The sequence below is a fragment of the Balaenoptera musculus genome, chromosome X (genome assembly GCF_009873245.2).
Source record: "Balaenoptera musculus isolate JJ_BM4_2016_0621 chromosome X, mBalMus1.pri.v3, whole genome shotgun sequence".
NCBI classification, from domain to species: Eukaryota; Metazoa; Chordata; class Mammalia; order Artiodactyla; family Balaenopteridae; genus Balaenoptera; species Balaenoptera musculus.
The window spans coordinates 109,276,420-109,301,524 of NC_045806.1; the positions used below are offsets into that span (position 1 = coordinate 109,276,420).

Sequence of the window (25,105 nt, forward strand, 5' to 3'; positions counted from 1 at the left end):
ATTAGTTCTCCTGATTCTCAGGCCTTTGGACTCAGACTGGAACTACACCACTGGCTCTCCTGGGTCTCCAGCTTGCTGACTGCAGATCGTGGGACTTCTCAGCCTCTTCTTTTTATGAGGCCTGGCTCATCCTGTGGCTCAACTTCAGTCGTTTCTGAGGCCCAGGGGGATTCCTGGCCTTTGATTCTCTGAGAGAGTGATGATGATAGCTCACGTGTACATCATGCTCCAAGCACTATAAGTAATTTATTTAAGCCTTATAACAACCCTATGAGGAAGATAATGTTATCATCCCCATTTTACAGATGAGGAAATTGAGGCATGGGGAGACTGAATAGCTTGCCCAAGGTCGAAAAGTCAGGACTTGTACCCTTGCAGTCAGCTTCTCTTAACATTATAAAGTAAATCCTTATAGCATTTCTCTAAATCTCCCTTGCTGAGACCAGTTCAAGTGCCCTACAGTCACCCCTAGGCAAGAGAAAGAGTCCTGATGGACAAGATTACCTTTTCTACCAACTTTAAAAGTTTAATGCTCTCTGGCTCTCACCCTTGCTGCCTCCCTTCTTTTCACTTGTCCTTTTCTTCTTTTATTTTTTCTTTCCTTCTCTCTAGTTCACTTCCTACCTTTTTGAAATTCATTTATTGACCATTTCCCCTATCTTCTTGATTACTTTCAACAGCAGGCGATAATATTGTCACTTTTCTGTCTTAAAAAAATCCTCTCTTGACTCGATTTTCCCTTTTAGCTTCAGACCCATCTTCTCATTCTTTCCTAAACCCCCTCCAGTCAGGCTTTTGCTCCCATGCCCACTGAAACTACAAGGTCACCAGTGCCCTTCACATTGCTAAGTCCAGTGGTCAGTTCTCACATTACTGACTTGACTTCAGCATTTGAAACATTCACTCTTTCTTCATTCATATACTTTCTTCACTTGGCTTCTAGGATGCTACACTCTCTTGGTTTTCAATGCTCCTTTTCAGTATCACTTGCTGATATTTTTTATATCCCTGACCTTTTAACTTTAGAGTTCTCTTGGGCTCAGTCCTTGGACCTCGGTCATTCCCTTGGTGATCTCATTTAATTTCAAGACTTTAAATGCCATCTAAAAGCTGATGATTTCGATTGTATATCCTCATCTTGGATTTCTTCTGACCTTCAGATTCCTTTGTCCAACTGCCTACCTGAGATTTCTACCTTAAAGAGAGATAGGCATCTCAAAGTTAACACACCCAAATCTGATCTTCCTTCCCAAATCTACTCCTCCACAATCTCCCCCATCTCAGTAAATTCCAGTTGCTCAGGCCAAGAAGCTTCATGCCTTATTCCACTCTTTCCCTTATAGCCTATATTCAGTTATTCTGCATCTTCAAATTATACCTGGAATCTTTCCATTTCACATTAGTTCCAATTCTACCACCGTGTTTCAAAACTACCTTTATTTGTTTCTCACCTGGATAACTGCAATAGCCTCCAACTGGTCTCCCTATTTCCTCCCTTACCACTTATACTCTACTTTCCACTTAGCATCCAGAATAATCCTTTGAAAATGCAAGTTACTGTTGCATAATCAATGCCTAGAATAGTTGTCAGAATGTAGTAGATGCTCCATAAATATTTGCTGAGTGAATGAATGAATGAAGGAAGGAAGGAATCAAATATGGTCCTTGCAGGGAGGATGATAGGTACATGATCATACTACAGGGTGGACAGTGTTAAGTCTTACTTTGGAGGTACAGATAAAGGGTTCTTGGGAGCTCAAAGAAGGGAGAGGTCATTCAGATATGGGAAGGGAGTCAGGGGAATCCAGGAGGGCTTAATGGAGGAAGTAGCATTTGAGCTGGGACTTGAAGAATGGGTAGTATTTGGACTTGGGATGTAGGGGGAAGCACAGGGAGTTCAGTTAGGCTTAAGTAGGGTATGTGAAGGGTGGCAGAAGTGAGAAATAAGATTAGAAATGAGGTCTTTGGCCAAAGCATGAAGGTCCCTGAATGCCAGGTTAAAGATTTTGCCTTTAGGTGTGATATGAAATGGAGTGGATATGAAGGTTACAGAATTGGGTGAAAAAATTTGAGTCATAAATCAATGATTTTCTCTGATTTAACTTTCAGGTCTTTACTCAATTGTCTCTTATTTTAAGTTGTTTACAGACTTAATGATATAGTTCCTAACCTACTCCAGGTAAGAATCAAACAGGAAAAAGAGGGAGAAGATATTTAATCTGAAAACAGATACACCTCCAGGGAGAGAAGGGCTAGATGACTGCTAGAAGGAAGAAGATGGAAACCCTAAACTGTAGGCTTAGAACCTCTGTTACTGTACAATCTAATAACTTTTTCTTGCTTCCACATTTAAATATTCTTTTAATAACTTTTTTTCTGATTACAGAAGTAATGCATATTCAATATAAGACACTTGGACAACAGAACAACACAGAAAAGAAATCCCTCTGTGTCTATCTACCATCTGGAGACAAGCACTGCAAACAATTTGGTATCACCCCTTTCTTTGCACGTATCCACAAACGTATATACATATATATTTACATATTTTAAACAAAACTTACATCATGTTGTGCAGATATGAAATAGACTGCTTTTCTCACTTAACAATAAACGTATCATGAATATTTCTGAAATTGACATCAGTTTTAATGGCTATATGGTATTCTCTTAGCCCTAATTTTGCTCATCTGGATTGTTTCTAATTATTTGTTATTAAATATCCTTCTTACATTCATCTTAGCACTTTTCTCTGCCATTTTTAAGGGATATATTTCTAGAAGTGAAATTGTTAGAATAACATATGACTACACTTTTAAAGTCTTCTCCCTTCTGAAAGGTTTTACTGTTCACACTCCCACCAGCAGAGAGGATGTGCCTATTTCCTTATGCTCAGGATAACATAAATTTTTTTTAATGAGACCTTCTATTTAATTAAGAGCTTCACATCTAAGTCCTCAACTCTTATCTTTCCTACATTGTATTTATAGACATACCAGGTGAAATATAGTTGCATTTGAATTACTTAATTCTAAATATCAGTTAAGATATTTTACCTAATTATTATCACAACACACAACTCAAATTGGCTCCCTTAAGGGGTCAAGCATCTCATTTTGCCTGGAAAGTCTAAGTCTAGGCCTTGTGTCTCATCAAAATTAATAGTGGCAACGCTGCCACTCTTAAAACTTTCTCAGCTTTGAGTGATATATCTTATGGCCTCCATTAAAATTTTATTATTTTTATATAGTTTTAAAGGTTACTTTCCATTTACAGTTATTGCAAAATATTGGCTGTATTCTCCGTGTTGTACAATACATTTTTGAGCCTATCTTACACCCAATAGTTTGTACCTCTCACTCCCTCACCCCTATATTGCCCCTCCCCCCACTCCCCACTGGTAACCACTAGTTTATTCTCTGTATCTGTGAGTCTCCTTCTTTTCTGGTATATTCACTAGTTTGTTGTATTTTTTAGATTCCACATATAAGTGACATCATACAGTATTTGCCTTTCTCTGTCTGACTCACTTCACTTAGCATAATGCCCTCCAAGCCCATCCATGCTGCTGCAAATGGCAAAATTTCGTTCCTTTTTATGGCTGAGTAGTATTTCAGTGTGTGTGTGTGTGTGTGTGTGTGTGTTTGTGTGTGTGTGTATCACAACTCCTTTATCCATCCACCTGTTGATGGACACTTAGGTTGTTTCCATGTCTTGGCTATTATAAATAATGCTGCTATGAACATTGGGGGATAGTATAAACTTTTATATTCATTTCCATTTTTGCTTAGCTTTTTCCTTTTGGGGGAGTTTTTAAGGAACTTTCAGGACCAGGGGACTCAGCCAATCCTGTCTGCTTTGCAGTCCTTGGTTGAGACCTTGGCATATTGCCTTTTCTCCTGAGCAGAATGGTACACTGAGGGCAGCTTTGCTTGACTACATCAAATGCTGATGCCCTAGGGACAATGAGAAGCACAACATGATTGTCCTGTGTCCATGTGCCAGGGGATCCATGAGAACCATGGGGCAGCTGCCTGCATCCAACCGAAATTGGCTGAGTCTCAGCCCTGTGGTGAGCAAAGCACACCCTCAGTGCAGTGCTGCTTCCTGGCCAGGGAAGGAAGCTTATTAAGGCTAAGAAGGGCAAGAGCCTATGAGATTGGCTGTTAGAAGCTGACATGTGTATTAGTCACTCAGCAGGGACCAGATGGGTAGGTAAGAGATGAGAGGGGGACTTGGAAGGCATTTGTATCTCTTGGGATCTATAGCCTGTAAATTCAGGGTAACATCTATCAGGAATCAATGTGTATCTTGATGCGTGTAAGCCTGTCCTGATGTTTCAGAGAGAAATGAAGAACCAGAGGGGCCACTCAGTCTCCGAAATGTGCACTTCTGGACCAATAGCCTTTACGTGAGTGAGATATACCTGCTTCCCTGTGAACGTGAGCTGAGATGCTTCTATTCCAGCCCTCCGTCACTACGAGTGAGTGGGGTGAGAACAGCTTGCTTTGGGGGTCAGACAGACTCAACAAGCCTCCTTTACTCCACTGCAGAGGACAGCCTCAAGGTTGCACACTAGCTGAAGCAGCTGCTGCTAGAGGCTCTGACTCCGATGCTGGATGCGGCAGAGCAGAATTATGCTAAGGTGACCATAGAGAGTCTTATTCTAGACAGGCCTTGGGGCTTGGTGTCTGCAGTAGGTATGATTTTATTTTGTCTCTGTGCCCTTCCAAGTGAAGGAGGAGGGAGTCATGGGCCAACTGGGGGAAGAAGGGGTGAATACAGTTGCTGGAGGGTTCACATGGGAGATGGTGGCAATGAAGTGTCTCTACCTGTGGCTTCCTCCACCTTTGTCCCTCAGGACTTTCGCTGCCACAGGCCCTGCACTGTCTGTGGCTCGCCAAGTTGATAACAGTGCAGATTCACTTTCTGAACACTGGCCAGAACACAATGCTCATCAGCCTGGGCTGCCACAGTCTGATGGACCCTATCATGGCCCTACTCGGTTCTATTAGGTGAGCAAGAAAGAAAAATCTAGCCAGCAATGCCAGCATCCTCTCTCTCGCTGTCCCACTCATGGGACCCAGAGGTTGAGTGACTTGCCTAAGGTCTCAGGGCCAGTGACAGAACCGGGGGGTCCAATTCTCGTGACTTAGCTGTCTGATAAACCAAATGGCCATTTCATGGTAGTATTTCTCACTAGCATATTTGGGCAGAGGTTGGAGAATAGTGAGACAATACTGTGTCCTTTTCCCCAGGCTGTTAGGTCAGCAGAGGGGCAGGCACCTTTAGCCCTTCAGACCGTTGAGATTCAGAGTAACATCCCTGCTAGTGGTCCCACGAGCAGCTCTTAGCCCCAGCATTTCTAGAATGGTGAGCCTGGGTTAGCATAGCTATTTATGGCTGCTGGAGGCTGGTTTTAGCCATTTAATGAGCAAGGATGTTTATCAGGGAATCAGCCCTTTCATTGTTCCATGTGTAGTTGAGTTAATGGAAGAATATTCTTTCTCAGTAGTTTTCTCATAACTAACGTTTTTAGTTAATAGTCATCGAGATGATTTGATATGGAGTCATCACAGCAAGGTCAGGACGGGTCAAGAACCCTCTGTTTAACCGTATGGGAATGGATGTAAAACATCTTAGAAATGTTTTCATTTAAATTGATTTTTTTAAAAAGATTGGTACTGGAAGGGGCATGTTTCAGTTATCTGGTAAACTCACTTAAATACCTCAGTGTCTTCTATTGCTGAATAAACAAAGCATGATTGCTTGTAATACCGGTGTTGCTAAGTGCTGCACACGCTTCTGTGTGTGTCTGTGTGTGTGTCTGTGTGTGTGAGTGAGGGAAAGAGAGAGGGAAAGAGAGGCAGAGGGAGAGGAAGCGGGAGGGGGAGGGTGAAGGAGCTTATTATGTGAAAAACACTGAATTCAACATTCCAGGTTTTTCTCTCTTGGACTATATGGTTCTGGTCCATTGGGTAGAACATATTTCGTTAATGTATTAAAACCCACTAATCTTGATTCTTAGAGCTCCTCTTCAAACTCCTCAAGGACAGGTACACTCTCATATTCATCCTTGCATCCCCTATTGCTGGTAGAATGTCTTGGACAGAATAAGCACTTGAGCAACGTTTGAATTGAAATGTTGAATTTCATGTCTTGAGGTCCAGCCACATGGAAACAAACTGTTTTACTGGTGTGGGTACAAAACTTTTTTTAAAAAATGGGAATAAGATAATGTCTTATATTTTGTTTCTATTTTTTAACGTGTTTAGAATTTGTTGTCTTTTTATGATTCCAACCACACATTGGACTTCTCTCCAACAACTCCCAGATCCCTTTCCTTTGCCAGAACTGATGGTTTGGAGACTAACATCTTGTGAATAGCATTTGTCTCATTTTCTCCTAAATGCAGTACTTTGTGTTTGCTCACATTGAAGCTCATCTGTCACTTCTTCACCCAGAAATACAGACTTGTGGGACTCTCCTGCCAGTTTTGTATTGACTTAGAATTTCACCATTTCAAAATGTACAAAAAAATCAGTATCTCTGTCATTTGTAAAATTTATTGCTACTATGTGATGGGCACTGTTCTAATTTATAAACATTAATATATTTAATGAAACTAATCCTGGTCCCACTTTGGGGGCTCTCACTTTATATTTCATCAACCTCCTCTATCAGGAGTTTTTTTTTCTTAACCTAGAGACTGTGGGAAGAACTTAGGAAGTGTGTGAATTTGGATGGAAAAAATACGTTTAGGTTTTCACTAACCTCTAACTGAAGTTTAGAGTTTTCTTCCATTATAAATGTAGGTAAACAAAGTACAGAAGTATTAGCAGTACCCGTGACTTTTTCACAAGTATCACAGATATTATCATATCACAAGTTATTGCAGATTTTTTGAAATATTTATGTTTATCTACTTCAGAATTATAGTAGTTATTAGACCTGTCATTACACATTGATATTTAATGTGTTATAGGAGCACATACACTACTATGTCACACATGTGTTTTGATAATGGTATTATTTCAATACAGTTGGTTTCCTTTGTATTTTATTTCATGTATTTAAAAATGTTATTCTGATAGAGAGTTCACAGGCTTCACCAGATTTCCCAAGGGGTACATGGCACCAAAAATTAAGAACCCCTCCTTTATACTCTCTCAGCCATACTAGGCAGAGGCTGGAGCTGAAGGGTGGTGGAGATTGGGAGGACTCAGAGGAGTCCTGCATTCTCACTGCAGCTCCACCATCCACGTTGCTGTGTGACCTGGGGTATGGCTCTTCTCTTTCTGAGACTTGTTTTCCTTCATGGCAATAATGGGGAGGGAACCATCTGCCCCTGCAGGGTGTTGTGAAGATCAGATGACATAATGTCTGTGTACAGAGTTGGTTTGAAAACACTTTGAAGCACAGTATGAGGTATTTGTTGAGGAATATTAATGAGTTAAGGTTGCAGAGGTCTGATGCCCCAGAGATCTATCAATTTTAGGGTAATCTAATAGTCAAAGAGACTTGGAGTGAGCACAGTTAGGTAAAGAACACTCTTTCTTATGTCCTGCATCCATTTTCTACCCAAGATCTGAGATCATCTCCATAAGGTTATACAGCCTTGAATGCTTGTACTTGTGTGTGATCAATTCCTTTTCCTTCCTTCTTTTGCCCTAAGTAATTGCTTCAGTATGCCTTTGAGATCTTCCACCCAGATAGAAAATTTAGGCAAGCTGAGATCTTGAAAGCTTCCTTCCAAACTGGAAGAATGGAATGATGTTATGGATCTTGGGATATGGGAGAGAAGATTAAGGTCCTTCTGGCCGCCTTGTTTATGACATGTGGTCTGTCCTGTGATAGGAGGGGTAAAATTGGAAGTTTACTGGAGACTGTATCATAAGACAGCAGAAGGAAGTTTCTTCCCTATGTCAGGCTTGGGCCAGGCATTACTTACCTCTGATGGAGCATCATTCAGTAAAATCTCTGAATTTCTCTGAACCAGCCAGTCTCATTCTTCTTTTGAGTTACCCTGTGGCCCTATGGGATTCCCAATACTGGAAAGGTAGCTCTGGTGTCATTAAAGCATTGTTAATATGATTATTAGTTGAATAATTATTATAGCTCCTTATTGAGCATGTATTTTGCCAAGCATAGTTAGTAATGGGCACTTTACACTGAGCAAAGCCTCTTAAATGACCCTTTGAGGGAAGTACACTTAGATTTCCACTTTATAGATGAAAAAACAAAGGCTCAGAGAGGTTAAGTGACAGTGTTAGAAAGTGGCCTTGGGGACCATGGTATGATAGAGAATAAATTGAAGCCAGGCAGATTGGGCTCAAATCCTGGACTTTGTCACATACTAGCTGTTTACCTTGGGCAAATAATTTAACCTTTCTGAGCCTGTTTTCTCCTCTTAACATATTTCACACTTCCTGACATTTGTGAAGCCTTCCTTGATGTCCCTCCTGCAGTACCTTGTACATGACTGTGTCATTTAGCAGGCATCCCCACCAGAGTGTCCACTCTTGAAGGAAGAGGTCATATTTTGTTCCCTTTTGAATTTTAGGACCAAGGCTTGTACATACCAGGTTCTCTATAATGGCATGTGAATGTATTGAATACAACGTAGGGTTTATAATAATTCTTAGCAATTAGGTTGATATGAAGGTTAAATAAGATACTGGGCCATTAGAAAATTTTGAGTTTTCAGTTGGGCAGACCAAGATTCAAATCTCATCTCTGCCTTTTAGGGACTTCTCAACTCAGAGTCTCAGCTGAAAGAAGGAAGTGCTATCTACGTTTGTTTCACAGTTGTAGTAAACGATGAACGATTTAAGTTCAGTGTGTTAAAGCCTACCCTTCTAGCTCCCTACGGGCAAGGGCCAGCCATGCTCCTTTTTTTTTTAACATCTTTATTGAAGTATAATTGCTTTACATTGTTGTCTTAGTTGCTGCTGCATAACAAAGTGAATCAGCTATATGTATACATATATCCCCCTATCTCTTCCCTCCTGTGTCTCCCTCCCTCCCACCCTCCCTATCCCACCCCTCTAGGTGGTCACAAAGCACCGAGCTGATCTCCCTGTGCTATGCAGCTGCTTCCCACTAGCTATCTATTTTACATTTGCTAGTGTGTATATGTCCATGCCACTCTCTCACTTTGTCCCAGCTTACCCTTCCCCCTCCCCGTGTCCTCAAGTCCATCCTCTACGTCTACATCTTTATTCCTGTCCTGCCCTTAGGTTCTTGTATACCACAGTGTCTGGCAGAGTGCCTGGGACTGAGTTAATGTTCCGAATATGTTTAAACAGCTGAATTTCCTTTCTTGAGGCCCAGCAACATGATGTAGCCCCACAATTCTAGGTGTGAACACAAAAACATTTTTCTTAAAATGAGAGCAAGGTCACGACTCGTAATTACTTTTGACTGAACCATAATCATAACTCTTTTTTGTGAACGCACTCTGGGCTAGGCACTGGCTGAGCAATTTTCAGATACTATCTTGTTGAATCTTTACCACCACTCTCTGGGGAAGGTACTATTTCTCCTTAATTACAAAAATGGAAGCTCCCATTGTGTCCACAGGTGGGAAATGACTTTAGGCAGCATGAGAGCATAACAGGTGCTCAGTAGATGGTAGCAGTTGTGGTGAAAAGTGAATCCAGATCTTTTTGATAGACTGTCCAAGACAGCTAAGAATCCCAAGGGCTCACCCAGTCCTACCAGGTGAGTCAAAAGGTCTTGCACATCTATGCTGTCTTTTCAAGTAACATAGTTTATTCTGCATTATATGAAAAGCATACATTTTGGGACACAATTAAATATGAAACACTGTATAACTTGAACACAGATATGTGTCCAAGATTTGCTCTGAAAACTAACTTTTCCATTTGCATTGAAGACATTTAACAAGCAACTTGGTAATATTAAAAAATCAGAACTGGTGATGTCACAGGACTAGGAAGGGAGATGAAATAATCATTTGTAAAATAAAAGAATGCTTCTATTCATTATTATCTGGAAAAATCTAACTACTGTATCTCCTAAAAATAACAAAACAGTAAAATTTCAAAATTCAGGAGGAACAACAGAACAATAAATAGCATTTGTAAGGAAAAAATAGCTTCTTTAATAGATTTCTATGGTGAATGAAAAGGATTGTGAGAGATGGTATGTGCTGCAATTTGATTATGTAATATAATGCAAACATACTCTATTTTTTTTTAACACTGCTGTAGCATTCTCCTTTACTCTTTTTTTTAATAGATCTTTATTAGAGTATAATTGCTTCACAATACTGTGTTAGTTTCTGTTGTACACAAAAGTGAATTAGCCATATGCATACATATGTCCCCATACTCTATTTTTATACATTTTTAATAACTCTGGACTAGTGCATTAGGACTTTCCAAAGAAACAGAACCAATGGGATGTATATATACATACATATATATGTATATATCTGTATGTGTATACACATATGTATATGTGTGTGTGTGTGTGTGTGTGTGTGTATATATATTTATTTATTTATTTATTTATTTATTTATTTATTTATTTTAAGGAATTGGCTGATGTGATTTTGGGTGCTGGCAAGTTTGATATTTTGCAGGGCTGGCGGGCAGTCTGGAAATTCTGGCAGGCGTTAACGCTGCAGTTTTGAGTCCAAAGCAATCTGGAGGCACAATTCTTTTCTCCTTGGAGGACTTCATTCTTTTACAACTGATTGGATGAGGCCCACCCACATTATGGAGGGTAAGATATGTTACTCAAAGTCTACTGGTTTAAATGTTAATCACATCTCAAAAATACCTTCACAGCAACATCTAGACTGGTATTCAACCAAGCAACAGGGCACTACAGTGTAGCCAAGTTGACACAAAATTCACCATTACAACTAGTATATTCAAGTACACGTGGACTAAGTTGGCAGGAATAATAGGAAGAGAGTATTTGTACTACAAGTAGATCAAGTGAAGGAGAGCAAGGGGCCTGGGTGTGGCAGTTGTTGCTTTAAATGCATTTTATTTAACTTATTTAAATAAGAAATAATTGATAAGTGGCAAATTTCCCCTGATTTCATAGGTGTTATTAAAACAAGGCATTGCACGACCCCTGAGACTGATGAATCAAAGCCTTCTGTAGCGCTGATGACAGAGATGCTTCAGTGAGGAAGCTACTGTAAAAATAACCCTCGCTTCCTGCTGGTGGCACAGCTGGTTGCTTAGGGGGAAGCCAGCTTTCAGCATGAATGGGCTGCTGTGGAATCCTGTTTCTAGCTGTCAAAGCAGAAGGTTTAGCATCTTCTTCCAATATTCTGGTAACTCAAAGGAAGAAATTGAGATGATTTACTAAAGGATTACTTAAGAGAGCAAGCAATTCAAAACAGGACACCAAACTGAGGTATAAAAAAGGAATATTTATCTTTTAAAAATACAACTTTGAACACTACTGACATCTGATTTACAAAGTATTTTTGTGAAATACTCTTCACTGGCTTTGCTTACTTAGTACATTCTCTTATTTTCAATCAAGACTCAAGGGAGGGCATGCTTATGTTATTACAAGCACCACCAACACCACAGAAGAAAAGACCATCTCTGCCTCAGGAAATTAGTCCCCAGTTCTCATCCTTTCCATTTCTTTTCCATCAACCAGGACTTCCTGACTGGTCCACGCACACTCTGCCATTGTAATCTGCGGATGGGCACTGCAGAACTGGAGGAGTCCCAGTTCTCAGCACTCCAGGTGGAGCCGACCTATTTGTGCAAAGCTTCACACACCCTAGCCCACTATTTATTCATTACCAGGAATTTTCTATTAATACTCATATCATCAACTCTTTGCAGACATTCAGCATGAAGTAAACATAGTATTTACAGCAGTACATGGTTTGCAATTCAACACACTGACAGCAGAAGAAAAGGGACCACCAGACTTTGTAAGAAGACGAGAGGGGAAGCATATCAAAATAAATCCCTTCTCCTAATGTGTATGTGTGTGTGTGTGTGTGTGAGCACACACGTGTGTTTTAATTCATAGAAAACTAAACATGCCCTCCTTTAAAAGCAGGCTATTTACAAGGTGATTCTGAATACGACATACACATGCCAGTCATACTGGACACTTGTTTTCTGTGAATACATCTAGCTTTTTTTTTTAATTCTGAAATAAACCTTTTATCTGATACATTAGAGAAAATAACTTTGAAACATTTGTCAACTTTTCGTTCACAGTAATTTTGTAAAAAGCCACAAACCATGCTTTGTCTTTTAAAAGGTGAACCTGGTCAAGCACCTTCTAGAAGACACTGATGTGTTATTCACTTACTGGCCTACTGGGAATTGGAAAGACAATGTCAGTTATGGAGTCCCTAGTGCTCCTCTCATTCCTCTCACCACTAGCAACATTAATGTGAAGAGAAGTTCTGAAACACAAATCACATATAAATCATCAAAACATTTCAGTTAACTAACAGTGTTTAAAAAATACTAAAGTCTACAACAGTAGTACAGACACTGAAAACACCCCAAATACTCTGTAGCCTCAGGCCTTTTTAAATACTAATAAAAAGAGACAACCAATTGACAGAAAAGGAGGAAGTTACAGCACTTGAGGTTTGAGTCAGTTTCTTTATAGGGCCTGTAGCTTGAGGTGCTGCTCTAGGATCCTTATTTTAACTCAAAAGATATTCCAGGAATGAATTGACAAATTTAAAGCAATTTCCACTTGAAAATGATTGAAAATACAAATCACTTTCTAAGCTTGTCCAACACACATTTATTTTCAGGATCCCAGGTTGTCAGGCAAAGGGATTCAGGTCAGTTTCAAGCCCTCAAAGCCACAGAATTTCCATCTCTTCTCCAGACTGGCTCCAACTCCAGTCATTTCCTGCTTGAAGGTATGCTGGAGTCGGCTCATGAGACCTTCCACATCACTGGTACAGATCTGTGGGACAGAGAGTACATCTCCATTCAAAACCAGTCCCACCTTCCTAATCTGGCTCCCCACCCCCCCGCAATGTTGCTTTAGAATGCTGACGCGCACATGTGTGTGCTAGGCGTGGTGTCGACCTTCCCTTCCCTTCCCTGTGCATGTGTATGTGTCGGTTGAGTGGATTCCAGGTGGAAGCCTTCTTCTGCTTGGACCGCCTGAGCCCACTGAGATTTCTTTTTGTTTCTGTATTTCATAACTGCTTTATTTAGGTATAATTTACATATAATAAATTCACTTATTTTACATGTACACGTTGATGAATTTTAGTAAAGTTATACAATAGTGCAACTGTCACCACGATTCAGTTTTAGAACATTCCATCACCCCCCCCCCCCACAAAGGTTCCTTTGTGCCCCTTTCCAGTCAATCTTTACTCCCAAACCCTGACTCAGATTTTTTTCACTGTGGTTTTGCAGTTTTTGGAAATTTCATATATGTGTAATTGTACAATATATAGTCTTTTGTGACTAGTTTCTTTCACTTAGCATGACGTTTTTGAGATTGATCGCCACCAAGCTTTCTCTGGGAAAGAGCTGGTGTCAGTCATGCGGAGAGGCTTGGGTCTGCAGCCAGCTGAATGATGGCTTATCAGTGCTGCTGATGTTACGCTCAGGCCCACTGAGGCTACGAAGCCTTTGGGAAAGAGAGGGAGGCAGAAGTGGCTGCCACCAGAGCAGAAGTCTTCACACACGTCTTAGTTCACAAAGGAAAAGTGACAGGAATAGAGAATGCTCTGTGTTCCTACTTCTCTGCTCCCTCTCCCCACTGCTCTCTCTCTCTCTCTCTCTCTCTGTCACACACACACACACACACACACACACACACACACACACACACACACACCCCAACATAAAAACAAAAACAAATCTGTTGACCCTTAGGGTTTGCTTCATCTTTATGTTAGTAGCATAGTAGCAACTTTCCTAACTGTGAACCTGGGCACTAGGGCTTGGCTGAAGAGCACTACGGGATCCTTAAAGAAATCCCAAGTTGCTGTCACAGCGAATATTTCTAAAGGTGGTAGGAGGGACCCCCAAATTCTTATAGTACCATTGCAGGCTCTCTTTGGGAGGCCCTGGTACTACCCTGGCAGGAAGCTGCTCAGGAGGAACTGGCACCAGACTAGGAGTGAGGTCACGCCTTTTCCCCAGTGTTAGTAGTGGACTGTATCCAGTTAAGTGAACGAAGCACACTGCACAGCATCATGTAGAGTTGAATCCCCATTTCAAAAAACATAAATCTATAATGCTTATAGATATATACATACAATATAGGTGCAGCAGATGTATAAAAAAGGGTCTGAAATAAGATATGCCAAACTGTTAACAGTGGTTATCCTTGAGAGATGGGACTGTGGGGAACTCTCCCTTTGCCTTTACTGTAGTTCTATATTGCTTACATTTTAAAGAGAATATGTTTGCATTATTTTTGCAGTTAAAAAAACTGGGTCGTTTTTACTGACACAGAGTTCAGTTTCAAACGACCTCAACAGACCACTTGGTCCTGGTGCTCACATTGAATCCCTCCCTTCACTGCCAAATGGGCTGGCCGCTTAATTGCAGAATAGCATCACTTCCCAGAGATAAATGCCAGGGGAGTGCTAGCTAGAACTAAAACAAATGTGGAGGATGTATCACCACAGCTGGATTACCAAATGGGCCAGTGCCTCTGTTAAAAGGATATATGCTTATGTACTACGATGTTCATTACAGCTCTATTTACAATAGCCAGGACATGGAAGCAACCTAAGTGTCCATCGACAGATGAATGGATAAAGAAGATGTGGCACATATATACAATGGAATATTACTCAGCCATAAAAAGAAACGAAATGGAGTTATTTGTAGTGAGGTGGATGGACCTAGAGTCTGTCATACAGAGTGAAGTAAGTCAGAAAGAGAAAAACAAATACCGTGTGCTAACACCTATATATGGAATCTAAAAAAGAAAAAATGTGGTCATGAAGAACCCAGGGGCAAGACGGGAATAAAGACGCAGACCTACTAGAGAATGGACTTGAGGACACGGGGATGGGGAAGGGTAAGCTGGGACAAAGTGAGAGAGTGGCATGGACATATATACACTGCCAGATGTAAAATAGATAGCTAGTGGGAAGCAGCCGCATAGCACAGGGAGATCAGCTCGGTGCTTTGTGACCACCTAGAGGGGTGGGATAGGGAGGGTGGGAGGGAGACGCAAGAGGGAGGAGATATGGGGATATATGTATATGTATCGATGACTCACCTTGTTATAAAGCAGAAACTAACACACCATTGTAAAGCAATTATACTCCAATAAAGAAGGTGTTAAAAAAAAAAAGAGGATATATGCTTAAATGGCTTAACATTTTGGACATCTGTCAAAAGTCTGCATTCCAATGGCACTTCTCAAAAGGCCCAGATCCTATGAAATAGTGAGTACAATCCATGAGCAGCTTTAACTGAATGCTGCTTCTGAAAAAATTCTATCATGAGTTTATTTATTCTGAGGGGTCAAGAGTCCCCTCCTGCCTATATGAGGCATGCATCCTTGACTTTCCAGGGAACTGGCACTTACCCTTGCTCCTGATGCTTTGTGAGCTCCCCCACGGGATAGCATTCAGGGAAGGAATTGGCCCATGAGATCAGCTGTGAGCAAATATGCAGTCTGTATTACAGACTTATTGTTCCAACTTTTTTTGTCCCTGCCTTGATTGTGTCATTGTAGATAATGGCAGTGCTAATGGCTAAAGGCCCAGGGCAAAAGTTTGACTCGTGAGAAATATCTGTTAATTAGCATATGATATGTAAATTAAAAGAAAGGAGGAAAATTCTTCTAAGATATATCTTGGAAGTAGGGTGGCCAATTCATTCAGGTTTGCCCAGGACTTCCCCGGTGTCAGCGTTAGAAGCCCCAAGTCCCAGGAAACCCTTCAGTCCCAGGCAAACAGGGACAGCCGGTCACCCTATTAGCAAGAGAGAAACTTTACGCTGAATCACAGTGAGAGAATAGGTGAGGGAAATTTCCCTACAGTGATTACTAATGACTTATTTGTGCTTGAGGAGAGTGAGGCCACCTGTTCACAAAGAACCCTACATCGCCTTGCACGGCCGTCTCAGGCCCCCACATACCTTATTATCAAGACGGTGCAAGTAGGAGCAGATATATTCAATGCTTGCTCCAAATGGGTGGACATGAAGGAATGTGGAGATAATCCCTATAGAGACAATAATAGCATGTAGGTTACACTTGAGCATTGTATTCGTTGAGATGCCACATGATAGCGTCTAGCAAGAGCCAACTCATATGTACATCATATTATGTATTGGGCACTATTCTAAGTTTATATATATTTTACATGTTTAATCTTTACAACGACCCTGTGAGGTAGGTATTACCATCCCCATTTCACAGATGAGAAGACACTGAAGCACAGAAAGTTTAAGCAACTTGCCCAAGGTCACACAGCTGGTAAGTGGCAGGTATTTGAATCCAGACAGTTGCTCTCAAACACTACGTGTACTGCCTCTCACTGCACTATACCGCATGCAGAAAAGCTGGCATTTGAGGAGTCACGTCCATCATTCATGATGGCTAAACGCCATTTGAGTTCTACGTTTTACAATGAATTTAGACTTTTACAATGACTTTAGATTGTGCTGGGTTTTTGCAGTTCCTCTGAACCATCTTTAAATTGGATTTTAGCCTCTTTTGCATTTAATAATGTCTTGCTGTTGTGGCAAAAGTACAAATCATGTACTTTGCCTGATTAACCTTGTGCCTCTCACAAGAGAATCTGCTGATTGTATTTGGGTTTTATTCCGTGAGTAGGTCTGTAAAGAAAAGCCAAACATTTCCTTCATTCAAGTGGTGACTAGCATTCTGTTTGTCCTCAGAGCCCTGAATCTCTTCAAGTAACAGAATTCTTATAGCAATTTACAGCCTCCAGGGATCTGCATGATTTCTAACTCTGGAGTGATTGGCAGCTACACATACTGCCTTGATTATTCTGGCCACCAGGTTAATTGTGCCAATACTACTTCTTTCTCTGGCAACAGGCAGCATATAAATTGTTCAAAAGTCTACTATTTTTTTCTTTATTTTTTTTTGAATTCATCTCCTTTCATAAGATCTTAGGTATATCAAACAGACCCAGAACTGAGTTTGCTGAAAACTACCAGGAAATAAAAGCTAAATTTGATTTGGTTTATAAACTATGACTTGTCTATCCCTTTAAGCACCTGACAAAGAATATCACAAGTTTAAATTGTAGCTTAAAGTTCAAATAAGTTCTCTGTAAAAGTCCTCCAATATTAGATGGCAAGCGGGTGGGTTGGAGGATCCAGGAGGAACTGATGGTAGGGTTCAAAACTCTATTCAAAATGGATACTATTACTTATAACACTACTTTACTCTTAAATGACTTGGTAAATTGAATTTGTAAACACTGACTCAAGCTGAGAAACTTAAATTCTGAAGAAGACAGTCCATATTCAAAGGAATTCTAGATGCTATGGTCAAGAAATCCTGTCAAATGCCAAGAAGTAACTCCACAGATTTCAAAATACGAAGCAGTTTTTGTGGGTTCACACCCAAATAACCAATTTAAAAAATAGATTTTCCTTTCTGTGAGTTCAAGACTACTTTCTTTAAAAAACAAAACATTAAACACTTAATCTTTGTTTCTAGAACTATCCATTTACAGAGGTTTCCTCCTACCCATAGCTCTTCTCTGACAGGTCTCCCTGTTGCCATGCCAATTTGTTAAAGAACTTTGAGTTCGAAAACGGAAATAAGTTGTCACTCTTCTTGAAGACTCACTGGCAGATCCCCCTGTGCATCTTTATTAACATATCAAAGTGTTAAATCTGAGTACAATATCCATTACTGAAGGAGGCAGATATATCTTTAAAATATGCAGAAGCTAATTAGTGTGGAGAACTTTTGAGATTGGGGTGAGGCTACAGTGTGGCTCAGCTTCCTAGAAGGCAGCTGGGATTATCTGCTGAGGCCCAAGATTAGCCCCTTTTAAGTGACTGAATATTTTAGTCATTTAAAAGGGGATCAATCTGCCACTGTTCTCCAAATAGAATATAAAGTCAACAAGCATTTGTGAATAGTGCTGTAAGTGCAAAATGCTTCTCATTTATTGAGGGCTTACTATGGGCTGGGCACTGTGTTTAGTGATTTAGATGAATTGTCGTATTTAATACTTGCGGCTACTTTGAGACAGGTAGTATTATTATGCCCATTTTGCAGATGGAGGAACTGAAGCTCAGGATGGAAATGGTGGGGTCAAGACAGAAAGCCAGTTCTGTCTGATTTGTTATCCACTTATGCTATCTTGCCTCTGTGAAAAAATTTTATGTAACGAGAGCAATTGTAGCATTTATCTCATCAGAGCCCACCAGGGTCCAACACCCCACAGACAGCCTCCTGAGTCGCCTGCCAGTAACCTGGAAAGACAGGAGAGAGACACACACCTTCTCCGGAGGCCCATCTGGAGAAGCTCTCTGCCAAACAATGTCTGCACTGTCCCTTGAGTGGGAGTGAGAGGGCTCACCTATCTTTGCTTAGAGATTTAAAAAATCTACAACGTGTTTCTCCAGTGGACCCCCTCTTAGCATAGCACTTATACTGACACACTTGATGTGGCAGTGGTCACCAGGAGTTTGAAGAGGGCTGGGAGCTGCTATTACCATTTTGATTGAAATCTGTACTTGTTCTTACCCTGTTGTCTTCAGGACTCTGGGTCCTTGCACTGTCATGCTTCATAAATGCTTGGCATGTGCTGATGCATCTTAGGTTAATCCTTCCCCCCACTCCACTGCACTCTATCCGTTGAATGTGTGTGTTAGCTTCCTTACCCACTAGCAGTGCTTCGCGTTCAGATTTGATAGGACAGCTGTTCAGGGTCTTCTCCAGAGGGTAGTCACTATCCTGGCTCGATGCACACAGTCTAGAGGCACAGCTTTCCTGTGGGAATAATATGTCTCCCGGGTCAGTGCACCTTATATGGTAACAGACTTGGTTTCAATTATACAACAGGGAAATTCTTAACAGCACCTCGAAAGCAATACTGTGCAATTTTGCTTATTGAATGGGAGGGAAAATAGTATAAATTACAAAAGCATCACCAATAATCCAAAGCTTCCTTATAAGCCTTCAAAACACACACAAAAATTTAGACATTCATCTTCACTAGTCTTTTTTTTCCCTTCTGCCTTTATCATTCTTGACTCTATGCAAGTAGTCTGGGGAACCAGACCCAACATTTATTGTCTGTAAGATGCCAGGCACTGTTAGGTATGTTTTATCTCTATTCTACAGGTGAGGAAAGTGAGGCTCAGATAAATTAGGTAACTTGCCTAAGATCACATTGCTAGAAAATGGTAGAGCCAGGATTTCATCCCAGGCCACCCAATGTGAAAAGGACCATTCTTTTTTATTTTAGGTCCACACTATGCTAAAGGTCAGTCCCATATTGGAATGGAGAATCTACAATGTAGCTGATCCACTCACAGGTAATCAACTGTTGTTTCTTGAACTAAAAATTAGAGCTTCTATTTATTGACTATCAGCTCTCTCTCTCTTTTCTCTGATAAGGACATTATCAATTAGGATATTTATGACTTTACAGCAAGAAATGACCGTGACAGTGGACTTCTTTGTTGTTGAAAGTTTTCTCTTTCTGAGCATAGTGTGTATGTTTCATAAGAGATACTCAGGTGAAATCCATGACCAGCAACCAAACTGAAAAATGCCTCCAGACCGTTCTCGGGTTTTTCTTTCTCTCTTTGGGTACTGAGAACATCTTTTCTGTATTATAAATGTGAAGCAAGAGCCTTCATAAGAAGGAATAAAAGAAATCAGTGCTTCAGTCTCACTGCTGTTGTGAAAGAAAGTGTTGGGGAAATGTTCCGGAGGGGGGAGCAGATCATGGATGACTCGGGTGCTTCGTCACTTCTTTCCTTCCAAAAGCCCTCAGCAGGGACAGGTTTCCTTCTTTTTTCTTTAAAGATGCCTTCAAAGCTTCCAGGATGCTGCCCCTGAATGAAACTAATGGTCTTTGCTGCAAGACATGTTGTTTTGTGGATTTACAGGCTTCCAGGCTGTAGTCAGAAGGGAAACCTTTCTTGATGACCTACTCAATCTTTGGTCTTTAGAATCCAATCCAGTCAGCAACCATCATGCCAAGTTTGATTTAAACTGCTGGCTCACTTCTAAGCCACGGGCTGTACATGTGCTTCTAACCCCCTTAAAACATTAAATGATCCAGTAAGCCATTTTTTAAGTGTGAGAGTTTAACAGATTGGGGTTCATTTAAGATATGTAGACATCCTGAGAAGTTTTAGCCATCTTGAATCAAAATGTAGCCTTACTGAAACCTGACTTCAATTTGATTATAGCTGGCATTTAAAAAATTAGAAGGTAATTGAAGGGATGCTTATCACCTTGAATTTTTTTTATAAACAAATATAAAGCTGCTTTATTAAGATACATCATCAATTCAGGAAAAATTAGATCCCCAAAAATAAAACAACTAATTTCACAGATGACAATATTAATCATGAAAAATAATAAAAATAAAATAGAACACTATGAATTACTAGGAAGCATATTCAACAGTTACAGAAAAGAGAGGAATAGTATTTTCCTAAAACTGGAAATAATGGAATGATCTCAGAGTGTTTATAACATAAACTTCATTTAAAGAGAAGCACACGGTTAAAATGTTAAATTAAAAAGAAATGAAAAGGAAACAAACTGGAAAAAAAAGTTTAATGGCTCTTTTAAAGGGTAGAATGGCCAATAAGGTAGTAGGAAATGGGCGATCAGAATTCAAGGGAGGGTTCATGATATCACCTTGAATTTTACTAGCAGATTCAAAGAGCTAGTTCTTTCTGCAGTAAGACAGACATAAGTCACATTGTTATACTGCAAAACACTGACAATAACTCACACTGTGGTTTACTGTCAAGAAACCCAAACAAAAAGAAAAAATATCCCTCCTCACCAAAACTTATTGCTTTCCTTTCAACCTGAAATTTTTTTTGCAGTCTAATGTGATGGTACTTTGCTGCCTAACCTAATTGTGACAGTTTGAAATATTTGGTCACAAATCAGCTTCCCAGAGAAGATCAGATTATAATGAACTGTCATGACTTTCCCTGAAGGAAACCTCACTTAAAATAACAGGACAGAAACATATTCTGACTCACATTTTTCTGATTATCAGTTGGATTTCTCTCCCTGTCCTCTTTAGCTGCCACTTCAAGGTATATTTAGTTGCAAAATGGGAAACACTTAGACTTAGGTATAATATTGCAAGATTTTTCAATGCCATTTGACCCTTCACTTCTTTAAATGAAATACTTTACAAAGCAGAGAGCTGCTTACACGAAAATGTCCTCAAGTCAATTTGTGATGTCAATCCTGAAGAGTGATTTTAAGCTTAATGTCATTAGGATAGCCCCACGTTCATCTATAGTCTTCTGGCTACACTACACACACACTCCATCTTATGCAAGAAGGGAAACAGAGCTAAGTAGCAGCTCTGGGACATTTTAGAAGCTCTGATAGTATGAGGAAAGTCCTGCTAAATAGAGCAGCTTTGGCACTTTTCAATTAAATGCTTGATAAATGAATTTGTCTGGGATTATGCTCATTTCTTTAATAACACCCACAAAACTGGAAAGTAAGTTGGTTTTATGAAGTGGAAAAATTAAAAGCATATTGCAAATGGCCTCCGGAAGAAAACACTTTCAATCATTTGTTTCAACTACACCAAGGTTGCCAGTTCTTAATGGCACTCTAGGGGAAGTCACTATGCTGGCAAACACACCCAGGGCCTGTATGCATTGCATCTTCCTGCCCTGAGCACAGAAGAGAAAAAGCACGAGCTCTTGTGGAACTGTAGAACTGTGGAATTGATTTCTGGCTCTTGGTCTAAGCTCCTAATCGTCTCGCTTTTTTTGTGTGTGTTATTTTTCTTTATTTATCTTTGGCTGCGCTGGGTCTTCGTTGCTACGTGGGCCTTCTCCAGTTGCGGCGAGGGGGGGGCCACCCCTCGCTGTGGCGCGTGGGCCTCTCATTGCAGTGGCCTCTCCCGTTGTGGAGCACAGGCTCCAGGTGAGTGGGCTTCAGCAGCTGTGGCACGTGGGCTCAGTAGTCGTGGCTCACGGGCTCTAGAGCGCAGGCTCAGTAGTTGTGGTGCACGGGCCTAGTTGCTCCGCAGCATGTGGGATCTTCCCGGACCAGGGCTCGAACCCATGTCCCCTGCATTGGCAGGCAAATTCTTAACCACTGTGCCACCAGGGAAGCCCGCTAATCTTCTCTTTCTTCTGAGACATTAAGTCAGGCAGCTATGGTCAATGGGCCTTTCTTTTCAGAGGATAAGTTCACTTGAATGTTCAGGCATAAAGGAAATTAGAGAGGTGTGACAGGGAGACGCCATCAGTAGACTTTACCTACCTTAAATAGACTGGGCACCCGATGCATGGTTGAGATACATTAATCCATCTAGAAGTTAGTAGACTTTCTCAGAGGTCCTCACTGGAGGTTCTATGGCTGCAGGTTCTCATTAGGCAAAGTCCCGTTTTGCCTTCCCGGTTGCTATTATCTAGCTTTAGAATAATGTGTCTCCTTGTTTGCTTTCCAAGTTTCCCCCCTTTTGGTTTTGGCTATTTCAACCTGCAGCAGCTCATTATTACACTAGATGGAGTGTTGGCAAAGAAATGTCAATGTTCTGTTGTACTTGTGTTCCTTCGTTTAATGAAATGCTTAATTGAAAGTATTTTGTGTCACACGGGCTTTCTATGTTGTTATTTGCTTGACTAGATGAAGCAGGGATGAGGTGTATACTCTGACCTTCTCCAGGAAGGAAGACTGAGGAATGTTAGGGATGGACGGACATTTTATTCATTGAAAAGTATACTCTCCAGAACCTTTAGAAATGCCAAGGACTCATACCTAAAAGCAGAGCCCTTGATTCAAGAATTACCCTGGAGAAGGGCTTTTAATCCCCAATCAACCAACCATTCCACATTGATACCTATTGGTAGGAGCTTCCAGGGCATTTTCATTGTCACTGAAAAGGGGGAAGGGGGCAAGGGAAAAGGGTCACTTAGTACTCATGTACCTTTTCTTTAAGATTTTCCAACATTTTTTCCACCTGTAACTTGTCATCTTTGATTTTTTCAAGTTCAGCTTCTTTCCTTTTGTATTCCTCTTGGACTTTGAGTAGATGCTACAAGAAAGACCAAAGACAATCAAGTCTTAAGAAGCCACACTTCACTTAAAAACACTGGCTGAAGTTAGATATTAGGCAGGCCTTCCTCACTTTCCCCCAGCACACACAATCATTTCTCCATGCAAAGATACTAAAGGGAAAATCAAGATACTTTTCACTTGAAGTTATTTTATCTGGCTCTTATGAATCTTTTGGATTTGTTCATATTTTAGAAAGAGTCTGAGAAACTAATTGATCTAATCACTTAACTTTCCTATTCCAGCCAGATGTAAGGGTAGGGTGCAGTTAATACTATGTGGACAATATCTTGATTTTGGCATAGAACTTAATGTGTAAAGCATTCTTGCAAATAGCCATTTTCCAAGCCAAGTTCAATTTCTGCGAGAAAGTAGTAAAGAATCCAAATTTCACAAATGTTGGTTCCCTTATCAGTAGGCAAGGAACTGGATTCATCATTAATGATTACTACAAATACTATGTATTTAGCATCTAACATGTGCCAAGTATTGGGCAAAGGGTTTCATATGCATGATCTCATTTAAGCCTCACAATAAACCTATGATACATAAGCCTGAAGGTTACAGAGGTTTAATGGTTTGCCTAAGGCTATTCAGATAGTCAGTGCCAGAGCTGGGATTTAAACCCAGGTTGAGTCAACCCCACAGCCCATGCTCTTAACCATCATATTAGACTATACATCTATCGGGGATAAGATGGGAGAAATTTTACCATTGTTTACAAGGCTATTTTCCAGTAAAGAGTAATCAAAATGAGTAAAATTAATTTTTCAGGAGGTAGAGACCTAATTGTCTCACCGAAGTTTTTGAAGTGATGGAATGAAAAAAAAGTTCATTAGTTTAAAATTGAACCACTCCATTCTTATGTGGAGTGGTTTCAAATCAAGGTAAGAGGGGAAAACAACAACAAGAAAATGTTTTCAAAGTTTTGCTTTTCAGAGGCTTGCAAAAGACCATTGGGAGGGCTAAAAGACACAGTACGATGTACATTGTTGAAATTCTTTGAAGTCTAGCTGAGGAGATGTATTTTTTTGGTGGAAAGATATCTGATGTAATTAAACTAGATCCCTGATCTAATTAAACTCCACGGTGACAGTAAAAGGAAGGTAAGCATTACTTCACACATTTCGTTAATAGGAAAGGTAAAATATTAATGTGATATTGCTTGTCACATAGGAAGACAATGATAGCAGAAGTAATAGGAACATGGGGCTCTTTGTGCCAGAAGAGACTCCCTGTTCACAATTTGTGATTTCCAAACATCAATAAGCTTTGCCCTAGATAATTCCAAGGCACACAATTAAAAAATTATTGGACAGTTTAAGTTGTGAGGAAAATGGTTGGTAATCCGGCAAGACAGAAGAGGATAGTACCCTTACTCAGAAGTACTACTCCTTTACTATAATGGGAACAGATGTTGATATCTTTTAAATAGTAGGCTTGCTGTGGTGGTTACATAAAACTTCTAGATATTGAGCATCTGTTACACAATGTTGTATTTGAATGCAATTACAGTTGGATGCACTTATTTACTTTACTTTTTATACTTGGGATAATGTGCTGGTAAACTCATTCACATAAATGACTGTGAAAACAAAACAAAACAAAAGCAAATTGGTATTATGTGCCCAAAAGCACTGATACTTAAAAACCCATAACACCTCTCCTTCCAACCAAATCAAGGGTAGGATTCTTGCCATTTCTTCTAAAAGACTGTATTATTTAGCATTGTATCAACTAGATACTTATTCACCAGCACTGTTGCATATCTAAGTAATTAAGGTTTTTCACAATGACCTTGAGACCTTGTCCAAATCCCAAAGTACATTCCGTAGCATAAAGAAAAGATTAGGTTATGCTCAGT

At 40.2% G+C, this 25,105-nt stretch overlaps 2 protein-coding genes across 9 annotated transcripts in view; one reads left to right on the plus strand and one right to left on the minus strand.

The window, feature by feature from the left end:
- Positions 1-2,643, plus strand: part of RBMX2 (RNA binding motif protein X-linked 2) — a 112,555-nt gene extending 109,912 nt beyond the window's left edge. For 3 of the 4 annotated variants that reach the window (XM_036840038.1, XM_036840039.1, XM_036840040.1), the window contains one exon: positions 2,387-2,643. In XM_036840038.1, the coding sequence (XP_036695933.1) occupies positions 2,387-2,392 (6 nt within the window). In that variant the 3' untranslated portion in view covers positions 2,393-2,643. Of the gene's footprint in view, positions 1-2,179; positions 2,294-2,386 lie in introns of all 4 variants that reach the window. The other variant, XR_005018346.1, reaches the window with a different exon arrangement.
- An 8,490-nt stretch (positions 2,644-11,133) lies between these two features.
- The window catches only part of ENOX2 (ecto-NOX disulfide-thiol exchanger 2), a 262,533-nt gene continuing 248,561 nt past the window's right edge, over positions 11,134-25,105 (minus strand). For all 5 annotated transcript variants that reach the window (XM_036840857.1, XM_036840855.1, XM_036840853.1 and 2 more), the window contains 4 exons: positions 23,114-23,221; positions 18,840-18,948; positions 16,104-16,189; positions 11,134-12,945 (listed from right to left, as the gene is read on the minus strand). In XM_036840857.1, coding sequence (XP_036696752.1) covers positions 12,814-12,945; positions 16,104-16,189; positions 18,840-18,948; positions 23,114-23,221 — 435 coding nt within the window. In that variant the 3' untranslated portion in view covers positions 11,134-12,813. The remainder of the gene's footprint in view (positions 12,946-16,103; positions 16,190-18,839; positions 18,949-23,113; positions 23,222-25,105) is intronic.